General features: G+C 41.5%; 2 protein-coding genes across 4 annotated transcripts in view; both read left to right on the forward strand.

The window, feature by feature from the left end:
• The first annotated feature begins 3,563 nt into the window (after positions 1-3,563).
• On the forward strand, positions 3,564-12,374 carry UBE2B (ubiquitin conjugating enzyme E2 B). The gene is made up of 6 exons (XM_067304687.1): positions 3,564-3,709; positions 7,352-7,432; positions 8,148-8,173; positions 9,223-9,312; positions 10,810-10,898; positions 11,705-12,374. Exons 1-6 carry the CDS (start codon positions 3,666-3,668, stop codon positions 11,831-11,833), a joined length of 459 nt encoding a protein of 152 aa, XP_067160788.1. The 5' UTR covers positions 3,564-3,665; the 3' UTR covers positions 11,834-12,374.
• Positions 12,375-18,129: 5,755 nt separating this feature from the next.
• The window catches only part of JADE2 (jade family PHD finger 2), a 114,399-nt gene continuing 106,948 nt past the window's right edge, over positions 18,130-25,580 (forward strand). The window contains exons 1-3 of one of the 3 annotated variants that reach the window (XM_067304736.1): positions 18,130-18,208; positions 19,452-20,151; positions 21,848-21,912. In XM_067304736.1, coding sequence (XP_067160837.1) covers positions 20,145-20,151; positions 21,848-21,912 — 72 coding nt within the window. In that variant the 5' untranslated portion in view covers positions 18,130-18,208; positions 19,452-20,144. The remainder of the gene's footprint in view (positions 18,209-19,451; positions 20,152-21,847; positions 21,913-25,580) is intronic. The other 2 variants (XM_067304733.1, XM_067304735.1) reach the window with 2 other exon arrangements.

The following is a 25,580-nucleotide window of genomic DNA, read 5'->3' on the forward strand; positions in this document are numbered from 1 at the left end:
AAAAGGAGTCATTGCTGCTCCCCCAAGTGGCAAAAAATACTACCCCTCTGCTTCAGTTTTTACAAAATAAGATTAAAAGTTGAGTAAACTGCTTCAGGTCTCCGGAAAAGCACTGGAGTGAGTGGTGACACTGAGCCCGTGGAGGCCAAGCAGGGGAAGCAACCTGGAGCGGAGTCACCAAGAGCAAGTATTAAATATAGGCTCCTTCGTCACGTAGTTGGTTTAGTGGATAGATGGAGGCAGGTGTGGGATCTCTTGATTTCTATATTTTGTCATACTTCTTGCTCTTCTAGGTGGTATGTTCTGAAGTAAATTATTAATTTTGTATTTAATATTAAAATAACTTTTTAAGAAGGGTACACACATAATTAAAATATGTTTGAAGAATAGTTATCAATAGTTTACCGTCAAAATAGGGGGATGCATTGAGTATGGCCACGCAAGAATTTATCCTGAATCTAGTATTTTTCCTGAAAACTTGAATAATGAAGTAGGATTAGAGTAACAGCAACAGGCAAACCGAGGTTGAAAAACCCTGAAAGGCAGGGTTGGTAATCAGGATAGGATGGAGTAACACCCATCAGTCAGTAGGTTACAGGAGTTCGGAGGCTGAGGGTTGTTTCTACCTCTGCTGCTTTGTGGATTAAATAAGTCACTTGACTTGTCTTTTTCTTTGATACTACTTACTCATTCCTGTATTGGGGCTAAGGGTGAGCAAGTCAGTGACTACTTTGCCACCGGCCTTGCTGGGTTATCTTTGTTAGTGAATGCTTTGAAAACAAGAATAGTCTCTCCTGAAGAGTGTGTTTGGCACCTCTGCAGGTAGCTCCTGAGCTACTAGTGTAACGAATAAGATCAAAAGCAGGTTCTAACAGACGGCTTGGCTTGTTCATTTCCCTAATTTTAGATTCTAGGGTTTGGCCAATGTTAATAATAAATCTTCCCAGAGGGATACTGCAGCATCAGAGAGAGAGTGACCTGAAAAAAAGAATAATTAAGTTACTAGAGAGATGGACCGTCTTAACAAATGTAAAGGCAAGTAGTCTTGTTTCACTGTTATTTTCCAAGCTTCTCAGCTTATAAAGGGATAAAGATATCTTAGAAATGCTTTAGTTTTACAAAATACTATACCAATGTAGTGTTTACTCAAGATTAAAATAGAATGACTGTGCTGCAAAATGCTACCTTTTTATTTAATGTAATTCCTAATCAAATATTATAGAATTTCAGGGAGGAAAAAAAGGAATAAAAAACGAACTAAAATCATCTTAGTGATCAGAAAGTTGTTTTTGTCTGTATCAGTAGTATTCAAGAAAAATTGTATTAGGTAATGTCAATACATGTGAGACCATCCTATTTTGTGTGATTTGTGTCCAACCCATCTGTTTTGACAGCGCAGAACTGGAAAGCTTATCAGTGCCCTCTGCTGTGTGAATTCAGCGCACTCGGATGCGCTTCAGACTGCACACTGCTGACCCAACCCAGACGGTGGCTGAACTTCCCTGTGCTGCTCTGCAAGGGCCTGGAGTTGGTCTGATGCATATGTCTTTTAAGAGGAGTGTGGGCTTGGCAAGGGCTGGGTGATAAAGGCTTGGCTGATTCCCACACTCAATAGAGGAGTGAAAGAGAAGAGCTTCAAGAAAGCTGTTGTGATCTTTTGTTCCTTGCCCTATTCAGCAAGGGTGTCAGAGGAGAAGAAATACTATTGCTGTTGAGGAGATGTTGGTGAAAAATTTCCTGATCCAGGTGAAAACATTTTAGGATTTCAGTATTAACATTTCTATCTGATACGGGTTTTCTGTGCAGTTAGCGTATGTTGCCCTGAAGTGGAAGTGTTGAGCGTGACTTGGGCTTCAAAGAGGAGAGAACTGCCCTTTGGGTAGGGGATGCTTTTACTGCCATGTCTGGGCAATTGTGGTGCAGAGCATGTTAACAGTGAAATAATGAATGCTGTTAAACCTGTGTTAATGATTTATACAGGTCCAAGCTTGTACTTGTTTTACAGTCTGCCATCTCCCTTATGCTAGTGCTAATTATAAACTGCTTGAAGATAGAGGACCAGCAGTGGAATGTGTGTGATGGGCAAGGGAGGAAAATCTAGAAAAGGAGACTGCTTGTCATGAACCGTTTCTCTCTAGTGCAGGGAATAATACTGTTTTAATGAGTGGGAAATGATGAACTAACCGGCCCAATAGGAGTTTCTTATTACTGGCCCTCTTTCAAACTTGCCTGCTTGCTCCCTTGTAATATCAGGCCTTTGTTTTGTGAATTCTTATACATGTACCTCACTTTTTAAGCATCTTAATGTTTTCACTGAGGTGGGACAATGGGTTAAAACATGTTCAAAACTTAAGTCTTTGCAGGATAAAACCTCGGCCTTAACCATATGAGGTACCAGTTCAGAACAGTGCTCTGGTCAGCCTGTAACCTGTGTCAGTGAGGTTGCTGAAGCACTGGTTTAGCATGTATTCAAGTAAAAAGCAGTTACTAGCTTTTGTGCAATATTAAACCTAAGGTCAATGCTCTTCAAGCACATGGATAGCCAAAGGCAAAACAAATGGGTAGAAGGATGAAGATGGTGTTTATTTCTGTCACTTCATTATGAGTCTCATGATGTTTATGATCTCCCTAAATACCTCTGAAAGAAAAACAAGGAGGCACATGTAATCCCACAAATCCAAGTTCTGAGGCTAACTTCCAAGACTCCAAATAAGAATAGGGTCATGGTTTCAAAGACATCTACTTGAGTCTGTTGGAGTAATGTGGTTTAAAAAAAAAAAGTGTGTGTGTGTGAGGGGGGGAGACAACGTGACTTCCCTAGTTCTCCACTACCCTGTTTCAGAAGGTAAGTAATATGAGTAGAAGTATCTTCCTAAAATGATTTCTGACTAACTTCATGCCCATTTGTTCTTATGCCCGTATTGTCATTTAGTTTAAATTAGCCCTTCCCTCCCTCAGCAGCTCTGATGTATTTATAGAAGGCATTTGTGCCTGTTCTTAGCCCTATTTTCCTAAGCTAAATAAGCGGACCCTAAGCTAGAAGCTGCCTAAGATAGGTTCTTCATTTCCTAGTCATCCTAACTTTTTGTGCCACTTCAAATTTCTTGAGCCTATTTGCATTATAGGAATCAAATTATAAAGCAGAACTTGCTGTTTCACTCCTGGTAATTTTTTTTGTTTTGCCCAAGCCCCAAACTATTTTTTGTTTGCTTAGAAAAAGCTTTCTGTGGATGAAAGAAGTCTTCCACGGGCGTGAGGCAGTTCTAGCAATGAATTTTTGCGGCCGCACGTCAGTTGTCTAATCGCGCAGATTTTCGCAGCCGGCTCTTCCAAAACGCGTCCCTTTAAACGCAGCGATTGCGCGCATCAGCGCGGAGCTCCGCGGCCGCGGAAGGCCCGGCTCCATGGGCAGGCTCCTCCCACCCCCCCGCGGCGGGCGCAGTGGTACGCGCCGGAGGCGGCTCTCTTGCCCCCCCCACCCCGGGCGCGGTGGAACGCCCCGCCTCCTCCCCCTCCCCCCCCCCTCCCCGCGCGGCGACGTCGGCGGCCCGGCGGCGCGGCCCGCCCCCCGCGGAGGGAGACGCCATTGCGGGGTTGTTTGTGCAGCGGCGGCGGAGGCGGCGCCGCGGCTCCGGGCTCGGCCGGCTCCTCTCCGCGCGGCGATCATGTCCACCCCGGCCCGCCGCAGGCTCATGCGCGACTTCAAGAGGTGAGCGGCAGCCTCGGCCGGGCCCGGCTCGGCTCGGCTCCCCGCGGGGGAAGGGGGCGGCGGGGGGGGGGGGCCGCGTCCCGCGCCGCAGCCCCCCCCCCCCGTCCCGCCCTGCGGCGCGGAGCCGTTGCGCCCGGCCGCGACGGCGGCGCCCCGTTGGGGGGGGGGGGGGGTGCGCGGGCCCGGCCCGGCCCGTCAGGGCCCCCCGCGGCGGCGGCGGCGGGAGGGAGGGAGGGAGCTGCGCCCCCCCCGCGGCCGCAGGGGGTTGCGATCGCGTCCCTCGCCGCGCAGAGCCGCTTTTGTTTTTGTTTGGCGCCGCTTCCGCCGCAGCCGCCCGCTGCTCGCCGGCGTCCGGGGGCGTCTGAGGATAAAAGTTGCGGCCGCAGCCTTCGCAACGGTGGCGGCGCTGCGCCGCGCTGCGCGGAGGGGCCCCGCGGCTGCGGCGATTTCGGACGAAACGCCCGGCATCGCGCCGCCGAAACCCGCCGGCCGCGGTGACGTGGAAGCTTAATTCGGAGCCCTGCCGAGCAGAAAGCCCGTGAGCCGTGAGCGCGGCGACGGCCTCGAATACCGGCTGCCCGAGGATGCGGGCGAGGGGGGCTGAACCAGGCCGTGGCGGGAGGCTGGACGCGAATGTCTTCTGGGCACGTCTTCCTAGCAGGGCCTGGAGGTGAAGCGCTTGCCGAGGCCGAGCGCTCCCGAGGTGCTGCCCCCGCGCCCCCTCTCTTCCCCTCGCACGAGGTTTTGCGTGCTTGAGATGTTTGGCCCGCTTTTCTGGAGAGAACGGCCAGGATTCAGGTGCTGCTGAGGCTTGTCGGGTTGTCAGTGTCTCTGACGATCTTTCAGTTCGGGGTGGACATCCAAAAATGAAGTATGGAAAGCTGCTAAACACTGCCTGTATATGATTAAAAACAAAAAAATTAATGTTTCTGTGTGTTCCTCAATAACAAGGAATCTGTAATATGTACAAACAGTACAACTAATGATTACTTCTTGAGCTCTTTTAAATGCTAATGGCTGAACCACAGACTCTAGAATAATTTATTTCCAGTCTGGCATGTAAATATGTTCATAATTGAGAGTGTGGAAAAAGATATTTTTTGTAAGCTTCCTGGTACATATGAGTGATTGCAGTCCAGAGAAATCAACATAAGTTGTTGGAGGTGAGTCAGCTTTGATACTGTCTCTTTTTTTAGCATAGCTATGTTATACCAGTGCCTGAAAATACATCAGTAAACAGTTGACACATGCATATTGTATGTAGATGTTTTATGTGATTGCATATAAAGCTACAATGTTAAAAGTGTGGGGTTTTGGGGGTTTTTTTTTGAATCTACCAAGTTACAAAGTCAGACATTTTTGAGAAGTGGACCCTACCTTACTGTTATGTTTTATTTGGGTGTTAGTGTTCTGTGAGCAGAAGGTCACTTGAATTCTGCTTAAACTAAAATAGGGTATTCGGACTTTTTTCCCCCCCCCTTGTCATTTGTATAACCTAATACAAAAGTAGTCATGTGTTCAGGGTGAAGGATGAAGTGATTTTTCAGGATTGCAATTGGACATGTTTTCTGTGGTTTTGTAATCAGTAGTAGAAAGGGATTATCTTAGGAGGAGTGATTTGATAACTTTGAAATTTGAGATGGAGATAAGACTTTAAATTGTCAGAAAAGTAAAACCAAATAAATACAGCAAAATATGGAACAAGTTCAAGTTCATTTATACATGTATAAGAACGTCCATGCCTCAAAATTTATGTAACATTTTCATATCATTTTTTTTTAATTTTCTCCCTCCTACCCTTAAGTTATATTTTTGTTTAGCCTTATGTTAATCTTACCTCATACTGAAAGAAGCAGACAATGTGTGCTGTGAACTCTGATTCAGTTTGTTAAATATAAACTCCTTTTTCATACTGCGATTGTCAACAGTGGTGAAGAAAGATCAGTTCAACAGATTTTTTTTTTTTCCTCTTCCTTTTAATTTTTTTGACTAAAGCAACAAAAATAAGCTGACTAGGTTTGTTTTTGCTTTTGGAAAAGGAGCTATAAATATTACATTATCCCTATTTCTTAAATATTTCCGGGCTCTGTTCAGACCGGTCTAGTTTCCCTTCCCTGCCACAAACTTTTCTGTACTCTTTGACAGCGGGATGCACAGGAGCTTTTTAAGTGATCTAGGAACCAAAGCCATCTTTCAGATGCGTTATTAGGCTTAGTGCCTAGGCATTATTATTGGCATGCAGTCTGGCGATCGCGTAGGGAGAAGTCACATTCCTGCTCTCACTGACCAAAATAGCAGGCAGTTTATGCTGTTGATATTAAGCTGTCTGAACTGTGTGTGCTCAGAGAACAAGGATGTAAACACAGAGTTTAGAGGGGATCTGAACTGCAAACAGACAGAACCCTGCTTCTACCCTGTCTTTGTAGGGTAACGTCATTGCTTGCTGCCCATGTACACATGCAATTTTAGCTCACTTTATATCATAGACTTAGGAAATGCCAGTACATGAAAACTTACAGGGCGTAACAGGACTGTAGACCAGTGTCAGCTCTGAATAAATGTGCACTTGCACACGCAAATCTAGTTAGAATTTTCTCTTGGTCTACAGACCTCTCAGTGAAGACTTGCCCATAATAGTATGCTGTTACGTGGTTAGACCTCATGTTAATACTTAAGAATTGCTTTTGAAGCAAGGGCAGTTGCTTCATTTTCTTTATTCTTTCATAATTATGAGGCTGAATATGTGAGATTGATAGGAGCAGTCGCTGAAGGGGTTTGATGTGGCAGAATTTTACCATGTGATTGGGGCTTGCTGTTTTTCACTGTTCTGGGGCTTTATGAAATCCTTAAGTAGAAACATTGGTAGACAAAAGGATGAGCGGAATGAGAGTATTTGGATCCTTTCCCTGGGTTATGGTGTATATTCCTGTTTGGCCCAAGCTTGTGACTTTCAGTAAGTAGTGCATTTTTCCCTGGTCCTAGGATTAAGGGACTAAAAAGAATTTAAAACGCTTCCATGATTACTTTAGAGATAAATATTTACATTTGTTGAACTGGTAACAGGGAGCAGTACAGAGGTTTTTCCCTTGCTCCCCCTTCCCTTTCAAAGCAATCAGCTTGGCAGCCAGAATGGGTTTATACCAAGTTTAGCCACATCTCACATGCTAAGCTGAAAATGCAGGGAAAGCTCCATTGACAGTCTTTTGCGCTTAGTTTCAATAAGCTGTCGTTTAAGTATCTCTGGCCCATTTTCGGATACTAATAGCTAATGCTTCAGTTTGTGATCTGTTTACTACTTCATTGCAGCAACCGGCAGGAATTGCTCTTTCTGCTCTTTCATAATTTACTACTGTCAGTCCCAGTGTATGTGGTGCTTTAAATTATTCTTACAGTTGATGCTTTGCTCCTTGCGCACTTATCTAACCTGTTTGGCCATCAGTGTAATACTTGGGGAAAAGCTTGATGTGCATCTTCTAGGTTTTTGTCTTTTGTAATGTTATTAATTTGCACATAATGCTAACATGTATTCTCTAATTTGGAATGAGAAGATTTACAAACTCTGTATATTACTATTAAATTTTACCTGTAGGAGTAGGTATTTCATTTATATAAGGCTTGTAATTCTATATTTGTAATTCTTAGATTGCAAGAAGACCCTCCTGTGGGTGTCAGTGGTGCACCGTCTGAGAATAATATAATGCAATGGAATGCAGTTATATTTGGGTAAGAGTTTTTGCTCACTATAAAGGCCTATATTGAAGGGCTAAATACAATAATATATGTGTGTATATACATATATTACAGTATTCCCTTTGTTTTGTGTACATAGAGTCAAGAAACTGGCAAAAATGACCAAGTGTGTTGTTATAGGAAAATCTTTTTCAGGGGTAATACAGAATATCTAGGAAAGGAGTTAAAATGTATGTCTCTTTTGTTCAAAATTTGTATATGGCTTAATAAACAGGATAGACTGTGTTGGATTATGAAAAAGCAGTGTTGCTCTTAAAAGGAGGTAAGAACTGCAAGTCCTTGGCTGTTAAATCCAGATGTATTAGCAGTGATGGGATTGATTCTCAACAGAACTAGGTGCAGGTTCTGTCTAGGAAGTATTGTATCCCATAGAACAGGAACTAGCTTAGTATTTTTTTTTTATAAAACTAGGCTTACTACTAGGCTTTCCTACTAATTCCAGTCAAGCTATGTGTGATCTAACGTATGCTTTATTTGGGATGATAATAAGGTAGATTTCCTGACTGAAAGCTTAGCTATGGGAAAGTGTATTAAAGATGACAAAGTTCCCAGAGATTACATCTGGATACATGTTTATGTGTTTGTCTCTATTTCTGTCCTGGGGGGGAGGAGTTATATATTTACTGTACATGTTTAGAAGTAGGTATTGATCATTTTTTTTAATTGGAGTTTTTTTGAAACCTTTCAGGCCAGAAGGGACCCCTTTCGAAGATGGTAAGCAGCTAACTGTTATTTCTTCTGTCAGTTTTGTAAATGTTGCCAGTATTAACACTGTTCTGCTTGGGGGGGGGGGGGGTGAAGTTGTTAAAAAATTGGAACAAGCAAAACAAGCAGAAGGAGTAAATGAGTATGGTCTTGTTGACTGTGAAAATGCAGTATTTTGACCTAAGCGTTCTCTTGTCAAGGTGGTTGATGGTTAGTTATAAAGCTATGAAGCAAGGATTATATTTAGATTGGTTTATACATGGAACGCTGGAGCTCTTAGTGGAGGAAATTGGTCTAATGCTGCCAGATGTTTTTGTATCTCCTACAGTTAATTTTAACAAAATAGTATGTTTTTTCTGTTTTCATCTTTGGAGCATGTTTTTCTTACTAAGAGCAGGTAAAAAATCGTGAATTGTTCTGAATGTAAAACTCAATGAGGAGGGGAGGAATACCAAATTGCTGGATAAACATGAAAGTTAATGTGTGTAATGATCCTCCCTTAGGCATATGAGGAATAATGACTTTAATAATTATAGCGGTATTGCAGTAAACTGCAGCAGATGCATTTGTCTCTGTTTTGGGATGGAGGAGTTACAGTAAATTATTCACTGATCCATAATGAAGGTTTTCAGTGATCAGTCATGAGCTGCAAAGACTGAGGTTGTTGATTATGAAAGTTCAATTTTTATTTACTGACACCACAGTGCCTTCTTAATGAAAAGCTTTAAAGTCACTGAAGTCTATTGAACTGACGTATTGGGCCCCTGAAGAAAGGGGGAAAGGCAGTGGGATAATTGATGTCGGATCTAGCTGCTTTTCTGTGTATTCACTGAGTCTCCAAACTTATACCTAGATGCTGCTGCTTTTATTACTTGCAGCAAGCAGTAGTTCCGTTATTACTTGAAATACATGAAAAGAAACCAGATGCAATGTTGTTTGTTTATATATTGGTGGGAAGATATTGATTGTGGAGCACATGAATTAAGTTACGTTGCATGTTCCTAGAGGCGTTTTTATCACTGTTAGTTATCTGATTGTGTTTGTGTTTGTTTGGACAGGTACTTTTAAACTAGTAATAGAATTTTCAGAAGAATATCCAAATAAACCTCCAACTGTTAGGTTTTTATCAAAAATGTTCCATCCAAATGGTGAGTATTTCATTTTTATTTAGCCATAATATCTACCAAATACTGTGATGTGGTCATGTATCCTGTGAAGCTGCAGAATTCGTAACAGCTCTTCACCTTTCTCCCTTGCCACCTCCTAAGTAGATGTCCAAGACATTAGCTGCTCGATCAAAAATTAAGAAATATTATGCTATTAAGAAGCAGCTATCCGTCTTTTTCTGGTCGATACATGTAGCCTCAGTAGCAAAGTCTGTGGTTCCATGAGCAATTCCAGCAGCAGCTGCACTCGGCTTAAAAGGGCAATTCTGCTTGCAGATGACTGCCCTCTTCCTTGTGCCAGCACTTGTATACGTGCAGACACATCATGCGCTGCAGTGGGAAACTGCTCAAGCTAAGTGTTATTTATTTTTGTCAGGTGAGTCTTCAACCAAAGCAATACTTTCATTTGGTTCACTGTCCCAACTAGTACGAGCACAAAGAAGAGGGTGAGAATGTGTGGTATTAGCTGGGGGGAGGCCCAGCGATGTTGGCTCTAACGTGGTGCAGGAGGCAGCCCTGTGAGGGGGAAAGCTGTGATTCCTACTCCACTGGATAAAACCTCTGAAGTGCTGATTCTTGATACAAAATTATAAACCATGCCTTTTGCTTTTCCAAGCCCCTCTGTTGCAAAGAGGTATAGATTCAATTTGAGGGTTGAAGCATAAACCCATTCCAGCATTTCCTGTAGCTTGGTGCCCAGGGATTTTCTTGCAAGGTACAGGTTTGAGCCCTCTTTAAACAGAGACTCACCTTGATTTCAATTCTATGGCTTTCTAGACATGCTATCAAACCATTCATCTGTCATATAAGATACAGGCCAATATGCCTCTGACTGTGTGTGGTGGGGAGGGGGGTATTATTATTGTCAGGAACAAGTTGGAAGACCAGGGTGTGGGAGTTTCAGTCGTGAATCCCAGTTCTGTATAGGCTTTTATGTGAAAGTAGGATTTCAGGTGCACTTTTCAGCATTTTCCACTGACTGCCTTAGTGACTCTCCTGTTCGTCTTGTTGGGTGTAGAGCATGTGAAAGCAGGATACTGAGCTCTCCCCGTTCAGTGTGTAGTGAATATGAGACCCTTAGCTGGTGCTGTGCGTTCTGTTCCTGCTGTAAATGTCTCGCTGCTCCCTGGGAGGCATTAAATCTGTTTGTGACTCTGAGCCAGTTGCACAAGAGGAGTAAGAAACTGAGTCTAGGTCAGCCAATTCCTGTGCTGGTGCCGTAATCTGTGGACTGTCTTCTTTTCCTCTAAAGTGTTTTGTTACTTCTAGTAATGTATCCCTTTCAAAATACAAGGTGTCAAACTACATAAGACTGTTGGAAATAACTAAATGTTTTCAGTGACTGCTATCCCTTTTCATAAAGCACTAATTTAAACACAGACTGAATTGGAATAGTAACTCTTCCTTGAGCAGTATTTAATGAACAAAATGTAAAATAAATCTGACAGTTTTTAAATGATACCTGTGCTGTATTCACAGTTTATGCGGATGGTAGCATATGTTTAGATATCCTTCAGAATCGCTGGAGCCCAACATATGATGTCTCATCTATTTTAACTTCAATTCAGGTAACTTTAAATTTATTTTAGCAAATGGAATATGTTGAGATTAGTCTCTGTCTTGGATTACACAGAGCTCAGTGGTGTGGCTAGCAGTTATCTATACGAGGGATCTTCAAATAATTGTGAACTAAGCAGTAGCTTTTTAGTTCATTTAAGAACTTTGGTGTTGAACTATGAAATTACTGTTTTTAAGATACAAAATTGCCGCTAGAGAATTTGCGTAGGAAGACAGTTTTTGATTTGGATTCCTTTTTAACTGTTTATAGTCAATATATGGCATCAGATTAAAAATTGCCTAATATAATGTTTGAAACATTATAACTTTTTCCTGAAGGCTTGACCAATGAAATCCTCAAGGAGACGGACAATATTGCTGAAATTTTTTTTACTTGAAATAAGTAAAAAAATTTGACATTTTTTTTTCCTCTTATGTCATGAGTTTTATTTTCCTATAATGAAGTTTTATAGGAGGCAATACTTGTGCATGACAATATTAGTGTAACCACCAAACAGTCAGTGAACATCATACTGCTAACTGGCACTGACCATGCATCTGTTAGGTTTGTGAAGGATGTAAGGAACCTGGAAATGTACTCAGTGCTAATGCTTAAGCAATGTGTATTTGAGGTTCAGTAGTTTAATTATGGGTGCCTAACCAAGAGTTTAACCTGCTTTCTCAAGTGGGCTCTTTTGAGTCATGTCTGCTTCCTGAAACGCACTCCATTTGAAAATTTTGTGTTTAATTATTTTTTCCCCCCTTTATCCAAAATGTATTGGTTTGTGTCTCACTTTTTGTTTTCCACTTTTTACAGTCTCTGCTTGATGAACCTAATCCAAACAGTCCAGCAAACAGTCAGGCAGCACAACTTTATCAGGAGAACAAACGTGAATATGAGAAAAGAGTTTCAGCTATTGTTGAACAAAGTTGGAATGATTCGTAACAGCTGCTTTGTTCCTCTTCATCCTCATAATCATTATGTACAATTTAACTCTCAATAGAAAGGCTACCAGAAATTTCAAGTGCCACAGTTCTAAGAATTTGCATAAAAATTCATTTGCAAACAAAATTAAGCCCTCCAGTTTAGAGAACTTAAAAGCTTGTGTATCTTGATTAACGTACTTTTTATTGCATGGTATGAACTAAGTTATTGCTACATAAATTTGTAATATATCCTGTTTGTATTTTTTTTCCAAGTGTATAATGTTGGTGTGGAGTTTTCATGACAGAATATACACATTTTGTAAATCTGTACTTTTTCAAATACTGAATGCCTTATTTTTGAATTCTTTAGATTTTTAAATTGGAGAAAAGCACTTAAAGTTTTTATATATAAATATTTCATGTAAAACTGTTAAATACATAACCTCAGTGCAAGACATTCTTCTCTCACTCTGTATCTCTTTCAAAGGACTCATTTTTAGTCTGTTCTTCCTTTTGATACATGCTAATTATACCATGCACTTTACAAACAGAAAAGTTAATCTTATGGTGTAACCGTCTTCACTGGATTTCTCTGCATCTGCACCAGAGCTTAACTTGATTATGCGTCCTCAGTTGTATGAGGAAGAGAAGCATTAGTGGCTGCCACCTTACAAATGGGGAAACAGATGTAAATGTTTTGCTAAAAATCCCATTATAAACCAGCGGCATAGTTGCAAATGGGATGCGGATCACCAGATTTGATGATAATGTATTCTTATAACTTTTATTTTTCAGGGAGATTGTATTTTACAAAGTTGTAAAATGTTGTCATCTAAACTTGTCCTGATATTGTAAAATGGTTTTGAATATTTTTCTAATAATTAAAGAGGTCTCCCTTCAGTCCCCCCTTGGGGTAGGGAACAAATTAATCATCAAGAGAAGAAAAAATGCTTGCCGATTAAAATGGAGTTCTTCTTTGGAATTTACCTGTGTGACACAGGTGGTCAGGTTTCACGTCTGTTTCACAGAGGTTCCAGCTATTCTCGAAGCTGCTAGTTTTAAAGAAGTTTGGTTTTGTTCTTGTAAATGTTGGCTTGGTAACTTCTTCCTGTATTCTGAAAGCCAGGGTGGATGATTACAGTAAATAAGTTAGGCCTTTTCTCTCCTAACAACAAAATTGTAATCCTTTGGTCTTCACTCCAACCAGCGTTACCCATGTAGTAACCCCCAAACAGCATGTATAGTTTTTAGGAGCAGCACTATTAGGCTTAAAAACTGTAATTGGAATGCTAATCAAACATTGCTGTGTTGGTAGTAGCTGGTGGAACAAAACTATTGTACTGTGGATGAGAATTTTTAGAAAACTAGTTTGCAAAGGCTTTACAATTAATACTAAACAAAAATCTCTTCACAAAATTGAAAAGTCAATTTTCTTAAGAGTCAGTGAATTTGTATTAAAAAGAAAAGGTTAAGTCTACTTGTGGTTATTATCAGAAACACTAAAGAATCTAATTTGCCTTTTGACTGTGGTGAAATTATAGTAAAACTGTAGTCCAGAGAAGTAGTGTTACCAAGCATAAATCAGTATAAACACAATGGGTTTTGTTTACAAATGCATTTCTGAAAAGCTTTCTGTTTTTAAGATTTAGTCTAAATTCTGAACGTTTTTTCACTTTACCACCTACATTAATATTTATTTTGTTCCATTTACATGTGTGTGAGATGAGATTTGCCATTCATTAGATAGAGTTCACATTGATTTGATTATTCTTGATCAATCCCTTTAGCCTAGTTATAGATTCATTAAGCACAGAAAACGTTTTTTGTGCATCTGGGTTGGAGGTAGTGCATGTCTGAGAAATTTAATTAGTGATCAGCACTGCAAACTCAAAACGTCTGCCCAGGTAGGCACCCACAGTATATAGGCACATACATGTGTGTCTGGGTGCGTAAGAGCATTCTGTTGTAGGCAGTATTTGGGGCCCAGAGCTAGTATTTAAAATCTTAATTAAAAATGTCATGCCTTCTTGTGGGCTAAGATAACTATTGCTGTGGACAAAGGTAACTATTATATTCACGGTGTATGATGGAGAAGAAAGTTCCCTTGTCTGACTAAATCTCATGCGGTGACTAATATGCTATATGGTGACTATCGAATCTAGGCGTTAATGGTGTCAGGATGGTGAGAATCCAGCTTTTGATGATCATCTAGGGGTAGATGCTGGGCTGTATATAAAAAACAGTGTTTCTTGAGGTGTGATTTCTTGAGTGCATAGGAAGCTGCACAGCATCCCCTATAAGAGCTGTGAGGCGGAATGAGAGCTTGGAGACTTCTGCAGCCCCTCCCAAAGTACACATCATAAATAAGCTCGGAGCGGATATATTAGAACAGCTAAAATTTGATAGAGAAACAATTTGATTAATCAGGAAAAATGAAGCCCTTTGATTATGGTATAAGGGAATGTAATTTACTGCTAAGTCTGACTAATGCAATGTGCCATCTCTTTGCTTACTGAGTACTCGTTCATTTGGCTGGTCGGGAAAGCCATCTCACTAACCTTATATTCAGATTCATCCTTAAGTTTTTAGTGTGATGCCTATTTAAAAACTCACCAGTTATTAACCAGCTGGTTTGTTTGTACTGTTGATTGTTCAGAGTAGTGTTATTTCATTGTTACTTTGCATTCCTTGGTCCATGGCATCCTTCTTTTCTCTGTTTTTATATTTAAAGTGTAAGCTCTTAGGCAATGGTATACTACCAAAAAAAAAAAAAATAATAAAGTGAGTAACCTTATTTTAACGTAGATAGGTGAGTGCATGCTATTGCCAAAATCAAAAATGGATCAGCAATTTACCCACATTAACCATTAATTGCACCGTTGTCTTTATTCATATAATGCTGGGCAGGACATAGTTCACGCAGGAGGAAAAAGCAGTGCTGAAGTGTGTCTTTGAAGGGCCACCCTGTGGCTTGTGGATCTCTGTAGTGTGGCTAGTCACGTGGGAGACGGTAGAGCTGTCGGATAACCGGAACGTACACCTGTAGGAAGGGGGAGCTGGAACGGCTGCAGCTAACAGCGTTCTCAGCCTGGGATTCAGCTGCAAACCGAATGCAACAGCCTCTCCGAATGTAGAAATGGGACTGCCTTGGGGGCCAGGCCTGTCCCGGCTGTGAGCTGCTCCCAGAGTTTCCTTCCCTGGTGTGTAGTGCAGGTTGCTGCCCTTAGTGCTACGGAAAGCTTGATTCTGGGGATCAGAAAGGTTAGCCACCTGAGGGGATCTAGATCTGCGCTGGTGTTAAGAGAGTTTCATGCTGAAAAAATAACACTCTATCAGCCATATAGTTTTATCATTATGTTAGATGTTGTACAGTGAGCACTTGTGGAAAGATGTGAATTGACTTTTTCTATTTAATTTTTGGGAAAAAAAAAGAAAAGATGTGATAATAATGCTATATAGGATTGTTTCCAGAGAATTTGGCAGAGGCGCGTGTTTTAGAAGCTATGCTTCTCAACAGTCTTGAAAGAGGTTTCCATTATATTACTCTCTTAAGAGATATTAGTAATTTATGAGAGAGGTTTTCCTCTGCAGATAAAAGTTTAGACTTGATCTAGCTAGCAGTAGCTGTAATCTGATACATGTATGTATGCTTTTAGTTAAAAGTACTGAGAAGCTTTGAAGAACACAGATGTTTTGTATTTGTCATAGCTAGTAGTTCTCAGTGCATCTACTGCTTAAATAGGTTGTTTACTGCCTTCATAATGCAGGTAGTTGATTTAAGAGATGGTATGTAAAAAAACCCAACCATATAGAAACTAGATGTTGTGATAGGCCATTGGAGTTTTCTGAAAACTGTTGCTTTATCTTCTCCAACTACTTAACAGTAATGATGGTTATGTTTAAGGTTTTATTGTTTCTATGAATAGTACTTCTGGCTGTGAGGGTGTGTCACTGTCACAACTATAATGGTGGCGGTACCAGAGCCTTGGCTCGCTGCCCTCGTTAGGAAGGTATCCTCAATCTTTAGGACACTGCAGTTTCCAGCTGGGTGTAATTTCTGCAGTAGGTGGTTCGAGCCTCTTGGAGGCGCTTGGCTAGAGGCAGCTTTTGGCCTATTTCTGATGGAAGGAAGTACTGCACAAAGTCTGGTGCTTGCACGGACTCCTGCTTTGCCTCCTTGTGGTCAGTAAGAGAAGGTGGCGTCAGCCACTGGTGAAGGCTTGATGTAGGATGTGAACGCGTCTCCGCAGCCTGTGTGGAGGTATGGAACAGCTCCTGAGAGCGGAGATGTATCTTTGACATTTGGGCCATTCTCATGTTTAAGCATGGATTCTAGGCCTGGACTTTAAAGAGTGATAAGTAATTGCATGCTCATCTTAAACCATCTGTGCTTCAGGAGATAAATGCTCAACAAAATATCTCAAGCTGTTACTCTTAGAAGTAATACTTTTGGACTGGGCTTGTCTGTGTTGAAATGTAGTTATTTTTAACCTTAAAAAAATTTAAAAAATGTTTCAGGCCTCTAAGTGTTTTACAAATAGTACTGCTAGAAGGAAAAGTTGACTTTTTTTTTAATACGCGAGGCTCATGATGCCCTGTATTCATGGTCTAAAGCCTATTTGTGTTTAGGTCATAATTCCAGTATGCTGCAGATATTCCTGTTACCAAACCTTTTAGCCATATTCAGACAGTCAATTGTCCCTGACTAACAGACAGCCATTCGTGCTGATGAAACTCTGTAGCTACTACTATACCTTGCGGAAGGAACAGTTTTTGTCAGGCTCCACGGCCGTTAAGTGATGTCATTTATGTACAGCCTCGGCAATTAAACTTACCCCCTTCCTTATATTTCCAGAGCAGGGATAACTGCTACATGCTGTTTAATCTGTGCTCCATGCTAACTCCGGAAGATGTTACAGCATACAAACAAGTTTGGACGTACAAAGATGCTCACTCTGACACAGGCTTGATGATTTATTTATTTTTTTTAATTTATTGTTTGGGGAAACCAGACCTGTTCCTGGAAACTACTGCCAGCCAAAACAGAGCTGAGGAGCTAAAAATTAGCTCTACCTGGCTGGTACAGAAGCTTCTGTAAGTGAACCAGTTTCGGGGTGGGGGGGAGAAGAGAGTCTACATTGTTTCACGGTACAGTTTTCCCTTCACTTTAAACATGTTTTACAGCTTACTATTTCATCCAAGAGCGGTTAACGGTTGGCCAGAGCTGCAATTCTCTGCCATATATTTTTCACAGATTTTCCTTTTATTGTTCCTTTTGTTGTTCCTGTGGTCTGCTTGCATGAGCAGACATTATTAGTTTAAATTATTCAAAATGTTTTTATAAGTCTAGTAAATCTTAATAAACCAAACTTATTATTTATTGCTGTACTCAGCTGAGCATGGCAGTATTTGACACAGACAAAGGAGATGCAGTGGCCTAGGAAGATTTACTGAAGAAATAATGAAAGAGCTGGTCTCACTTCCACTTGCTTTAAATACGGAAACATTTTCTTGTAACTAGAATGAGTTTTTTTTTCCTGTTCAGTTTTGTCTTTATCCTTTAACTTCAGCTAGCCACTTCCACATGCTGATAGCCTTAAAAGTAATTTTTAAGTTACTCACAGTCTCAACATCTTACCTTCCCTCTGTGCGGGAGGATTGCTACTTGCCAAAAGTTCGTAAAATTCAAGGCTTCCTAGCTTAATAACACTACAGTTGTTACGTGAGAGGGTGTTATATAGGGTAACATACGATACTCAGTTACTTTAGCGGTAAAACTCCCATAGGGGGTTGCACTGCCCGTCGCGCCAGGCCCAGCTCGTGCTCCAGCGCCGTCCAGGGCGACGCCGTATCCAGGCTTCCGCCGTGGGCTTCAAACTGCAGCTCAAAAAGCTCCGCGGAGGAAAACCCGCGCCGCCTTCCGCGTTGGGGACGTGACTCCCCGCCGCCGAAAGCAGCGCGGAAGTCGCCGGGAAGAGGAAAAAGGCGATTCCCGGGGGGAAGCTCCGGCTCCGGGAGACGAGGGGGCCCGGCCCGCCGGAACAGGGCCGCGCGCAGACAGGAAGTGCGCCGCCACTTCCTCCCTCCGCTCTGCCCCGCAGCCTCGTCTGCTCCGGAGGACCCAGGGGGCGCGCAGGCGCGCTGAGGCGGCCGGGCCCGGCGCCGCCACCGGCTCCCCGCGGCGCGGAGGGCGCCCGGCGCGGCCCGACGGGGCTGCGGGCGCTGACCGTGTCCCCCGCGGCCCGGGGAGCGCCCCTGGGCCGCTGCCGCCCGTCCCGCACGGGCGGGTTTGGGCGCCCTCGCGGCGGGCCGGGCCGGGCCGGGCCTGAGGCCGCGCCGCCCCTGGTGCGGAGGAGAGTGAAAATGCCCCAGACGAGCGCGGCCGCTGGGCGCGGTAAGAGCTCTCTGTGGAAAAAACAGCCAAAACAAACCAACGGATAGGGAATGCAAAGTCACGGCGCAAAGCGGGGGGCTCCTGTCGCCTCCCTTCACGCGCCGGGAGCCCAGCGAAGGGCAGAAACTTCCCTGCGCAGCGCTCAAACACGCAGCTCGGCGGCCAGTCACAGCAACCTGCGTTCGCTGGTGCAGTCAGTTCCTACAGGGGCGTACCGGGATGCTCGACTTCTTTTCTCAGTTAATTAATTAATTAGGAAATGTAATAGTCTCGGGTGGACGCTCGCTAGGACACGGGGATTAATTAAGAAAGCACCGGTGGGCGGTGGCGATAAGCAGCAGTTAGCAGGGATGCGTTTCCCTGCTGCCGGGTTCCGCATACGGACCTGAAATCTCTCTGGAGGCGTTTTTTGGTTGCCCGTCGGAGTGCTGCTGTGGTGCGCACGCGTGTCGGCCGCCTCCTTTCACGGGTGGACAAAACCGTCCCCAAGAGCTGCAGTGGTTTTGTGGAGGTCGAGGGGGAGCCTGTGGCAGATCCGTAGGCGTAAACCAACTCCCCAGCCTGAGCTTCAGCTATGGGAACACTTTTGCCTTCAAGTGCTAACTTTATAGTACTAACGTTAGTCATAAATATCAAATATTGAACTGCTAATACCGCTTTCTCCAGATCCTGGTTCCCTGAAGATCTCTCATCCAAATAAAAACCTGAACCGAACTACAAGGCTCAGCTCCTTACAGATGTGATTAACTTCACTAGCGTGGGGAGTCCCGCTGGGATTCCTCGTAGTGGTACAGATAAATGTGTGTAACTGCAGAATCGAGGCTGCCTTAGGCTGTGAGAAGTGCAGAAATCGCAGCTTGAGGTGGTATATCTGCAGCTTCCGTGTGGGAGGTTTTGTATTAATAGTCAATGAATTCAATGTGTCAAACAAACAAACCTTTAAATATTTAGAGATTAGGAGCTCCCTAATAAAAAATTTACAAGAAAAAAAAAAGATTGTGTGATTGTTACAGTGCCATTTAGATATTCTAGCAAAATAGATCGGATAATATAGACAGATAGTAAAATATTTTTGTGTTTAGCATGTCAAGATTCCGTGAGAATAGCCATTGATAAGTATCAAAACGTAGTGGAGAGGAAGAGTCTTACCATCTGGCCAGACTTCCTTACTTAGTGTTTTTATTTGAATATTTTACTGTTTGTGGAAACTGTCCTAGGCAAATACTCTGCTTTATTCATTTAGGGCTGTTTTTGGAAGAGGAAAGATGTAATCAACAAGCTGCTGTAATGCGTGAGCTGGCCAGGAAGCATTCGCCACCTCTCCTTTTGATGGTGCTCCACAGTGCAGAAAAAGACGAAAGGCTCCTTGGTCTCGAAATGGGAAACAGTGACCATGAGACTCCAGCGTAGCAGCTCAGGCATTCGTTAGTGAGGAGCCTCAGCTCTAGTCTCCGCTCCAGCACGCTGTTTTATTTTTTATTTAAGTCTCTGGATAAAACAATTATCTGGCCTTCCCTCTCTGATTTCATTAATCTTTATAATGGAAGAGCTTCAACAGAGTACACAGAATATTTATCTACCCTGTAGCATTAGCGTATTTTCCTGGGAAGTAAGAGCTATGGGTTTGAAATTCCTCAGGAAGAGGCAAGAAATAAACTCAGGCCCCAGACTGCTATACAAGAGTATGGAAATAGGATGGTACCTTCCCTTCCTGTATTTTAAATGCACTGACCTTGGTGCATGTGGACCAGAGGAGGATTTAAGGCCCTCTCCTGTACCCGGTGTTCCTTCTGAGCAGCTCTAGACAGCTGCCTACCAAGCCTTCCGGGGTGCTCACGGTCCGGCTCAAAGCCCCTAACATCTCTGCAGGGTGTAAACCAGGATGTCACACTACTCCGTGTTGTAAAACCCTGTTTGGATCTAGCCCTTGGGCCGTATGAAAGGCAAGTAACCAGAGTGGTGAGTGATTTAGGATGCATTCTTTTTATTTCATAAAAAGTTTGGGGATAAAAACAGTCAAAACCTAGGAGCCCAAAGAAGCAGCATATGTTATACGTGTGTGGACAGTTTATCTTTAGATGCTCTTTTTCTTTTCCTATCTTCCTTTGATCAAACAAGTTACCAAATACAAAAATCTATTTTCTTCATATTGAAAAAAGAATAGCATAAGAGGCAAAGGCAAAAAGAGCTAAATCTAAACAAAATAAATAGATAATAACCAAAGAAGAGACCCCATTACAAAACTTTATGCTTCTCAGATTGCTGTGAATTCAAAGGACAGAAAATGTCATTTCAAGTAGAATATACCTTAGATAACAGATATTTAGAACTTTTCTCCAGTATCCCATGGAGAGTATATCCAATGGGCAAAGAAAAGGCTCTGTGAGCTGATTATTATAGAATCATAAAAAGTTTAGGTAGCAATATTGAAAATAAATTTCAAATCGTGGGGTTGGGTGGGTTTTTTGCTTATCATTCTTATTGCGCCTTGAGTTTGTCTCATATCACAGCTGCCATGAGCAGAGAACAAAAAATACACAGAACTTTTTAGACTGATAATGACTGTAATTAACATCACAAGGCTATGGAAATTGCAGTATTCCCTAAGGATTTCTTGTCATTCTCCTGTGTTGCTGCACTGAAAATAAAGATTTTTGAACAGGATATCTTCAGTGTTTGGAACTGTCCTGCCAATGACAGTATTCCCGCTCTCCGTGGCTGTGTGAATCTATTCTTAACACTTGTGCTAGAATCGTGTTTCTGAGCTAATCTGGCTGAAAACTGCATCTTGTCATAAAGTAAACATTACTTTTAAACAGTATATGTTGTTCAGTATCCAAAGTGAAGCCTTTTTTCTTACAATGTGGTCAAAGCATGCAGCATGGGATTTTTTGAGCTAGTGAAAATATTAGTAAAAGAAAGTATATTTTAAAATCCCAGTATGAGAATGTTTTAACCAGGAATTCAGTGATGTCATAAAATAAATTATTTTTGCCCTGAAACATGTGCCAGGGCCAGATCAAACTGTGGTATAAAGGCGGTATTATGGTATTACGGCGCTGACTGATTTATTAGAGGCCTTGCAGTGGAGGAGGCCGTTAGCACTGAAGTGCGTAGCCTTAGCCTAACCGAGCCTCCACCTGCAGCACAGCGCAGCCAGGCCTCCACTAGTACGACTGTAAAGATCTCGTATTTCTTTGCTCATTTTTAAATTTTGGTCATTTACTGCCGTGTCTGATTAATTTCTAAGCTGAATAATTTTGACAGCTGCCAGTTTGGTTCACATACCATAGGCTGAACCGGGGAGCTGCCAAGCGAGAAAGGATGCTGCGGCCTGAGCTAAGGCCCTGTACCTGGCACAGACACATCCCGACCCTCCGTAGATGGGAACAAAGTAGAACCTAGCATACGTATTGATCAGGGAACTATTTGGCAAAGGAAGGTCTTCCAAGCATCTGAGGACCCACATTCGTTTTTATCCTGGATAAGCCCTTACTTACAAATCAGTGAACACGTCCACGTTATTTTCAAAGTTCAGATTTGAGCTTTGCAGTGTCCAGTTTCGCCATCAGAGTATTAATAGCATTATTTATTATCGTTATCGTTATTTATTTATTATGTATATTTCTGTTTATTTAGGTCTGACTGGACGTGAAGAGTTTCAGAGTTTTGTCCAGTATTCTGCCACACAAGTACAATGTCTGGTAAATGTAAATATTGTTATTTTTGTTAATGTTATTGCTGTTATGGTGGGAGTAGAAGTAAGGAGTTTAGCTCTGAATTACACAGACTGAGAGGCAGATTGTCTTCAGTGACTGACCAAAACTGGGAGTAAGACAGAAATACCATCTCTTTTGAATTAATTATGAACCACACAGTTCTCGCTATTATCTGTTTACACATTATTGGCCTTGCGAGGTACTGGTGAGAGATTGCCTTTCACTGTCTGGTCCAAATGTACTTTAAGTCCAATTTCACTAAAAAGACTGCTCGCTTTACTTGTTGAAAGGGTCATTGTGTTAGTTATTACAGTGTTTTCTTTGTGCTCGCTTTCCCCGAATTCCAGTAACTATTTTGTAGAAAAGTTTGAAAGTGAACTTTGATGCCTGTGAAAGCTACTTCATTGACTTTATTGACTCCAGAGGCTGAAGTTCTTTATCCACAGAGATCTTTAAAAGGACACTAAAAAGTTTCAGCCAGAGCTTATAGAATTTGGTACTTATGGTTAAGTATTATGGGCCCAACGCTGTTCCCATGGAGACCGAAAGGAATTTTTCCATTGAATTAAGTGGTAGCAAAGCATACCCTTTATTAAGTGGAAAAAGGAGTGGACTGGAGAACTCAAGTCGTTGTTACTGGGTTTGTTTGCTTGCCTGCTTTTCTGTGTAAAGAAATAAACCAGAGGAAATTATAGATATTTACATTGTGATTCATCTGCTTCATACCTGCTGTGTTTGTAGCTACAGTGGGATACCCCAAGAGGCAGCAGTAGAGACATTTTTGTTTCACTTATTGCTAGCGGCTTTCCGTGAAAATCTGGGTGTGTGGAGGGTGTTGTAGTTCCCCACATGTCTCCTGGCTGGGAGAGGTCAGCAGCGGTACGACTGCTTTCTGTTGGCAGATATTGTTAGTGCCTCTTTAACTGAAGGTTGTGTGCCAGGTATAAGGGCACAGTTTAATGTAAATTTGTTAAGACACTCCAACCTATTAACAGTAAGATTCTGATGATTTACTAAAATATAAAGAAATCACAAGTATACCCACATTTAGAAAAAGGTTTTCCATTCTGGATGTTTGTGATGCAGCTCAAATAAGTAGTTGTCAAAAGTCTATGGTGAGCAGACTGCTTCATCCAAAGTGACTTCACTGCTTGAGTGAGGTCTCTACCTGTATTCTGCAACAGATAAATGGCCAGACCGTGCAAGTCTTACATATGAAAATCCATACTAATTTACACAAAAAGAGAAAATCAAGGCCTAAAATTGTACAGTATGGTGCTGAAAATTGTTTTTCTGGTTGGAACTCTATCATGAAATCGTGGACTATTGAAGTCAACAGATTTATGATTGATTTAAATGGAGTGAGGATTTTGTCTATAATGAAGTCCTTTCATTTTGGATCACTCTGAGATTTCTCTTGTTCTTTCTTAGTTGCTTATGACACATTCACTCTGTCCTTGCCTCAGACAAAGGGAAATTATACTATCATAGTCTCCCTTTAAATATTTTCTATTTGAGGGCTCACTGAAGAGACTCCAGAGGCAAATTCTTGGTTTAGAAGTTGCTATTTATGTCTAGACACATCTGAATGTCGTTATGCTTTGAATGTTCTGGATTGCTTGCCACTTTCTTTGTAAAGATGTATGAGTCTAGAGAGAGAGTGCATTATTTTAAATTGACTTTAAATGTGCTTTAACCATGTCAGGGTTCTACTTGTTGCAACTGGTTCCCATGATAAAAATATATAACAGTATAAGCAAGACCACAAGTAAAATTATTTTTATTCATGTTTTAAAGCAGAGCAGAAACACGTTCTCAATATGTGGCATTGGATTCTTTTAACATATTACTATTATTATTTGAATTATCATATTGTCTCAGACTTCTGGTCATGGCCAGGAGCCTACATACTAGGCATTATACACAAACAAAACCGTTATGTTGTTTTTACCCTAAAGGGTTTCAGTCTAAGTGTGAGGCAGGTGATGACGGGGAATACAGTCAGGCAGTGAAGTACCAGAAAATAATGAAAAGATAATAACCGCCAAGAAAGATAGTGGTCTCGCTATTGCTAATCAACTATCAAAGCTCTTAATAAATAAACAGATATGTTTGGCAATTTATATATTTCATAGAAAAAACCCTGTAACTACAGAGTTGTGCACACCTGAAGTAAGGAGCCAAATGGTCTTCAATGCATGCCTTCAGTTCCAAGAACAGGTTACACAGCACAGTTTTCTTTTAAAAGGTCAAAGAATTAATGTTTCATTTCCTTTTGTCAAAGCTATGAATCAGTGAGTTGACTCTAAAACTTTGAACAAGAGACAGTACTAAATATGCCTCTTTCTAAGTAAATTGTACATTGTAACTGTAATATTATATGTAACAGATTTTTATTGAGCATTCTTGTATTGGCTTGAAATTGAACTTCCAAGTGTCTTCAGCTCAGCCAAAGTATATTTTTGCAAGTACTGGCCCTTGCGCTTCAAGATATGGACAAGTGGGTGAGAATCTAGAGTAAAGCAACAAAAATGATCCAAGGTCTAGGAATCGTTACTTTGCTCACTTGTCTGGACAAAGATTGAAAGAATGGAAATTATGTGATATGAAAGAGAGAAGATGAATTTAAAGCAGCCACTGGGAGTATCTGTTCATTGGAACTGATTGCTTAGGGAGACTGCAGCCGGTGTTGAAAGCGGCTGGAAAGCCACCGGAGAGGAGAGGTGTGCACGCGCTTGAGCCTGTCTTGAGGCAGGAGGTGAGGTGATCACTTGAACTCACTTCCACCTCAATTCTTCTGCAGTTCCATAATTCTAGAAGGATTCTTTAAAGTATTCTAAAGTACTAAATTAAATTGCTGCTTGTTTTTATTCATTTCTAAATATTGTGTTTGCTTATCAAGCAGGTAAAAATTATGGAGAGCCAACATGAAAAGCAACCATAACCCTTTCTAGCTCTAACAAGGCTTGCACATCCACTTAAAGAAGGATGGACTTAAAACTCTTATAATTATGTCTGCCTTGCTGTTGTATAGGTATTAATGTCACAGCGTTTCTGTATGAGCTAGATGAAGAAATACAGAATATTATTATACAGAATATACAGCATACAGAATATTATTAAATATCTGAATATCAGTTTATCTAACTGAATTGTGTTACTGCTGATTGCATGCTGTTTTACATTCTTTTTTGAAGTCTGGAGAAAATATTTCAGATGAACAATCAAAAGAACATTTTACTCTTTTCACATTCAGGGTGTGGATTCTATGAAACATTTATTCAGAAAATGAAATATTAGGGCCTGACAGATATCTCTAACGTCACTGAGTAAGCAGGTTATATGGAGATTTCTGGTACAACCAATCCAGTATTTTGATGAATACATGAGTAATATCATTATAAGAGCTGGAAAGCTGGATTAGATTGGTGATGAAGTTACTGTCATTTCAGTGATTATAATAAAGCCTGAAAATTAACAGCCTATTAAAATGAGTGCTGGTAGAGAAATTTACCTCTTTATCATTTTGTTTCCTTAAACAAAGAACAACAGAGCACTTTGCTTTACAGTGTTGATATCTTTGTTGCACAGGGCTAGGCATAGCAGAAACAGATTGCTGCAGATATGGTAGCTTAGATGGTAGTGAATTCTGC

Source organism: Apteryx mantelli, chromosome 14, assembly GCF_036417845.1.
Source record: "Apteryx mantelli isolate bAptMan1 chromosome 14, bAptMan1.hap1, whole genome shotgun sequence".
Classification (NCBI taxonomy): domain Eukaryota; kingdom Metazoa; phylum Chordata; class Aves; order Apterygiformes; family Apterygidae; genus Apteryx; species Apteryx mantelli.

Bases quoted from the DNA above. Each gene is read 5' to 3' on its own strand.
- UBE2B (XM_067304687.1), top strand. From the start codon at position 3,666: ATGTCCACCCCGGCCCGCCGCAGGCTCATGCGCGACTTCAAGAG. The intron at 3,710-7,351 runs GTGAGCGGCAGC...TGTAATTCTTAG, and splicing joins CTCATGCGCGACTTCAAGAG to ATTGCAAGAAGACCCTCCTG. The intron at 8,174-9,222 runs GTAAGCAGCTAA...TTGTTTGGACAG, and splicing joins AGGGACCCCTTTCGAAGATG to GTACTTTTAAACTAGTAATA.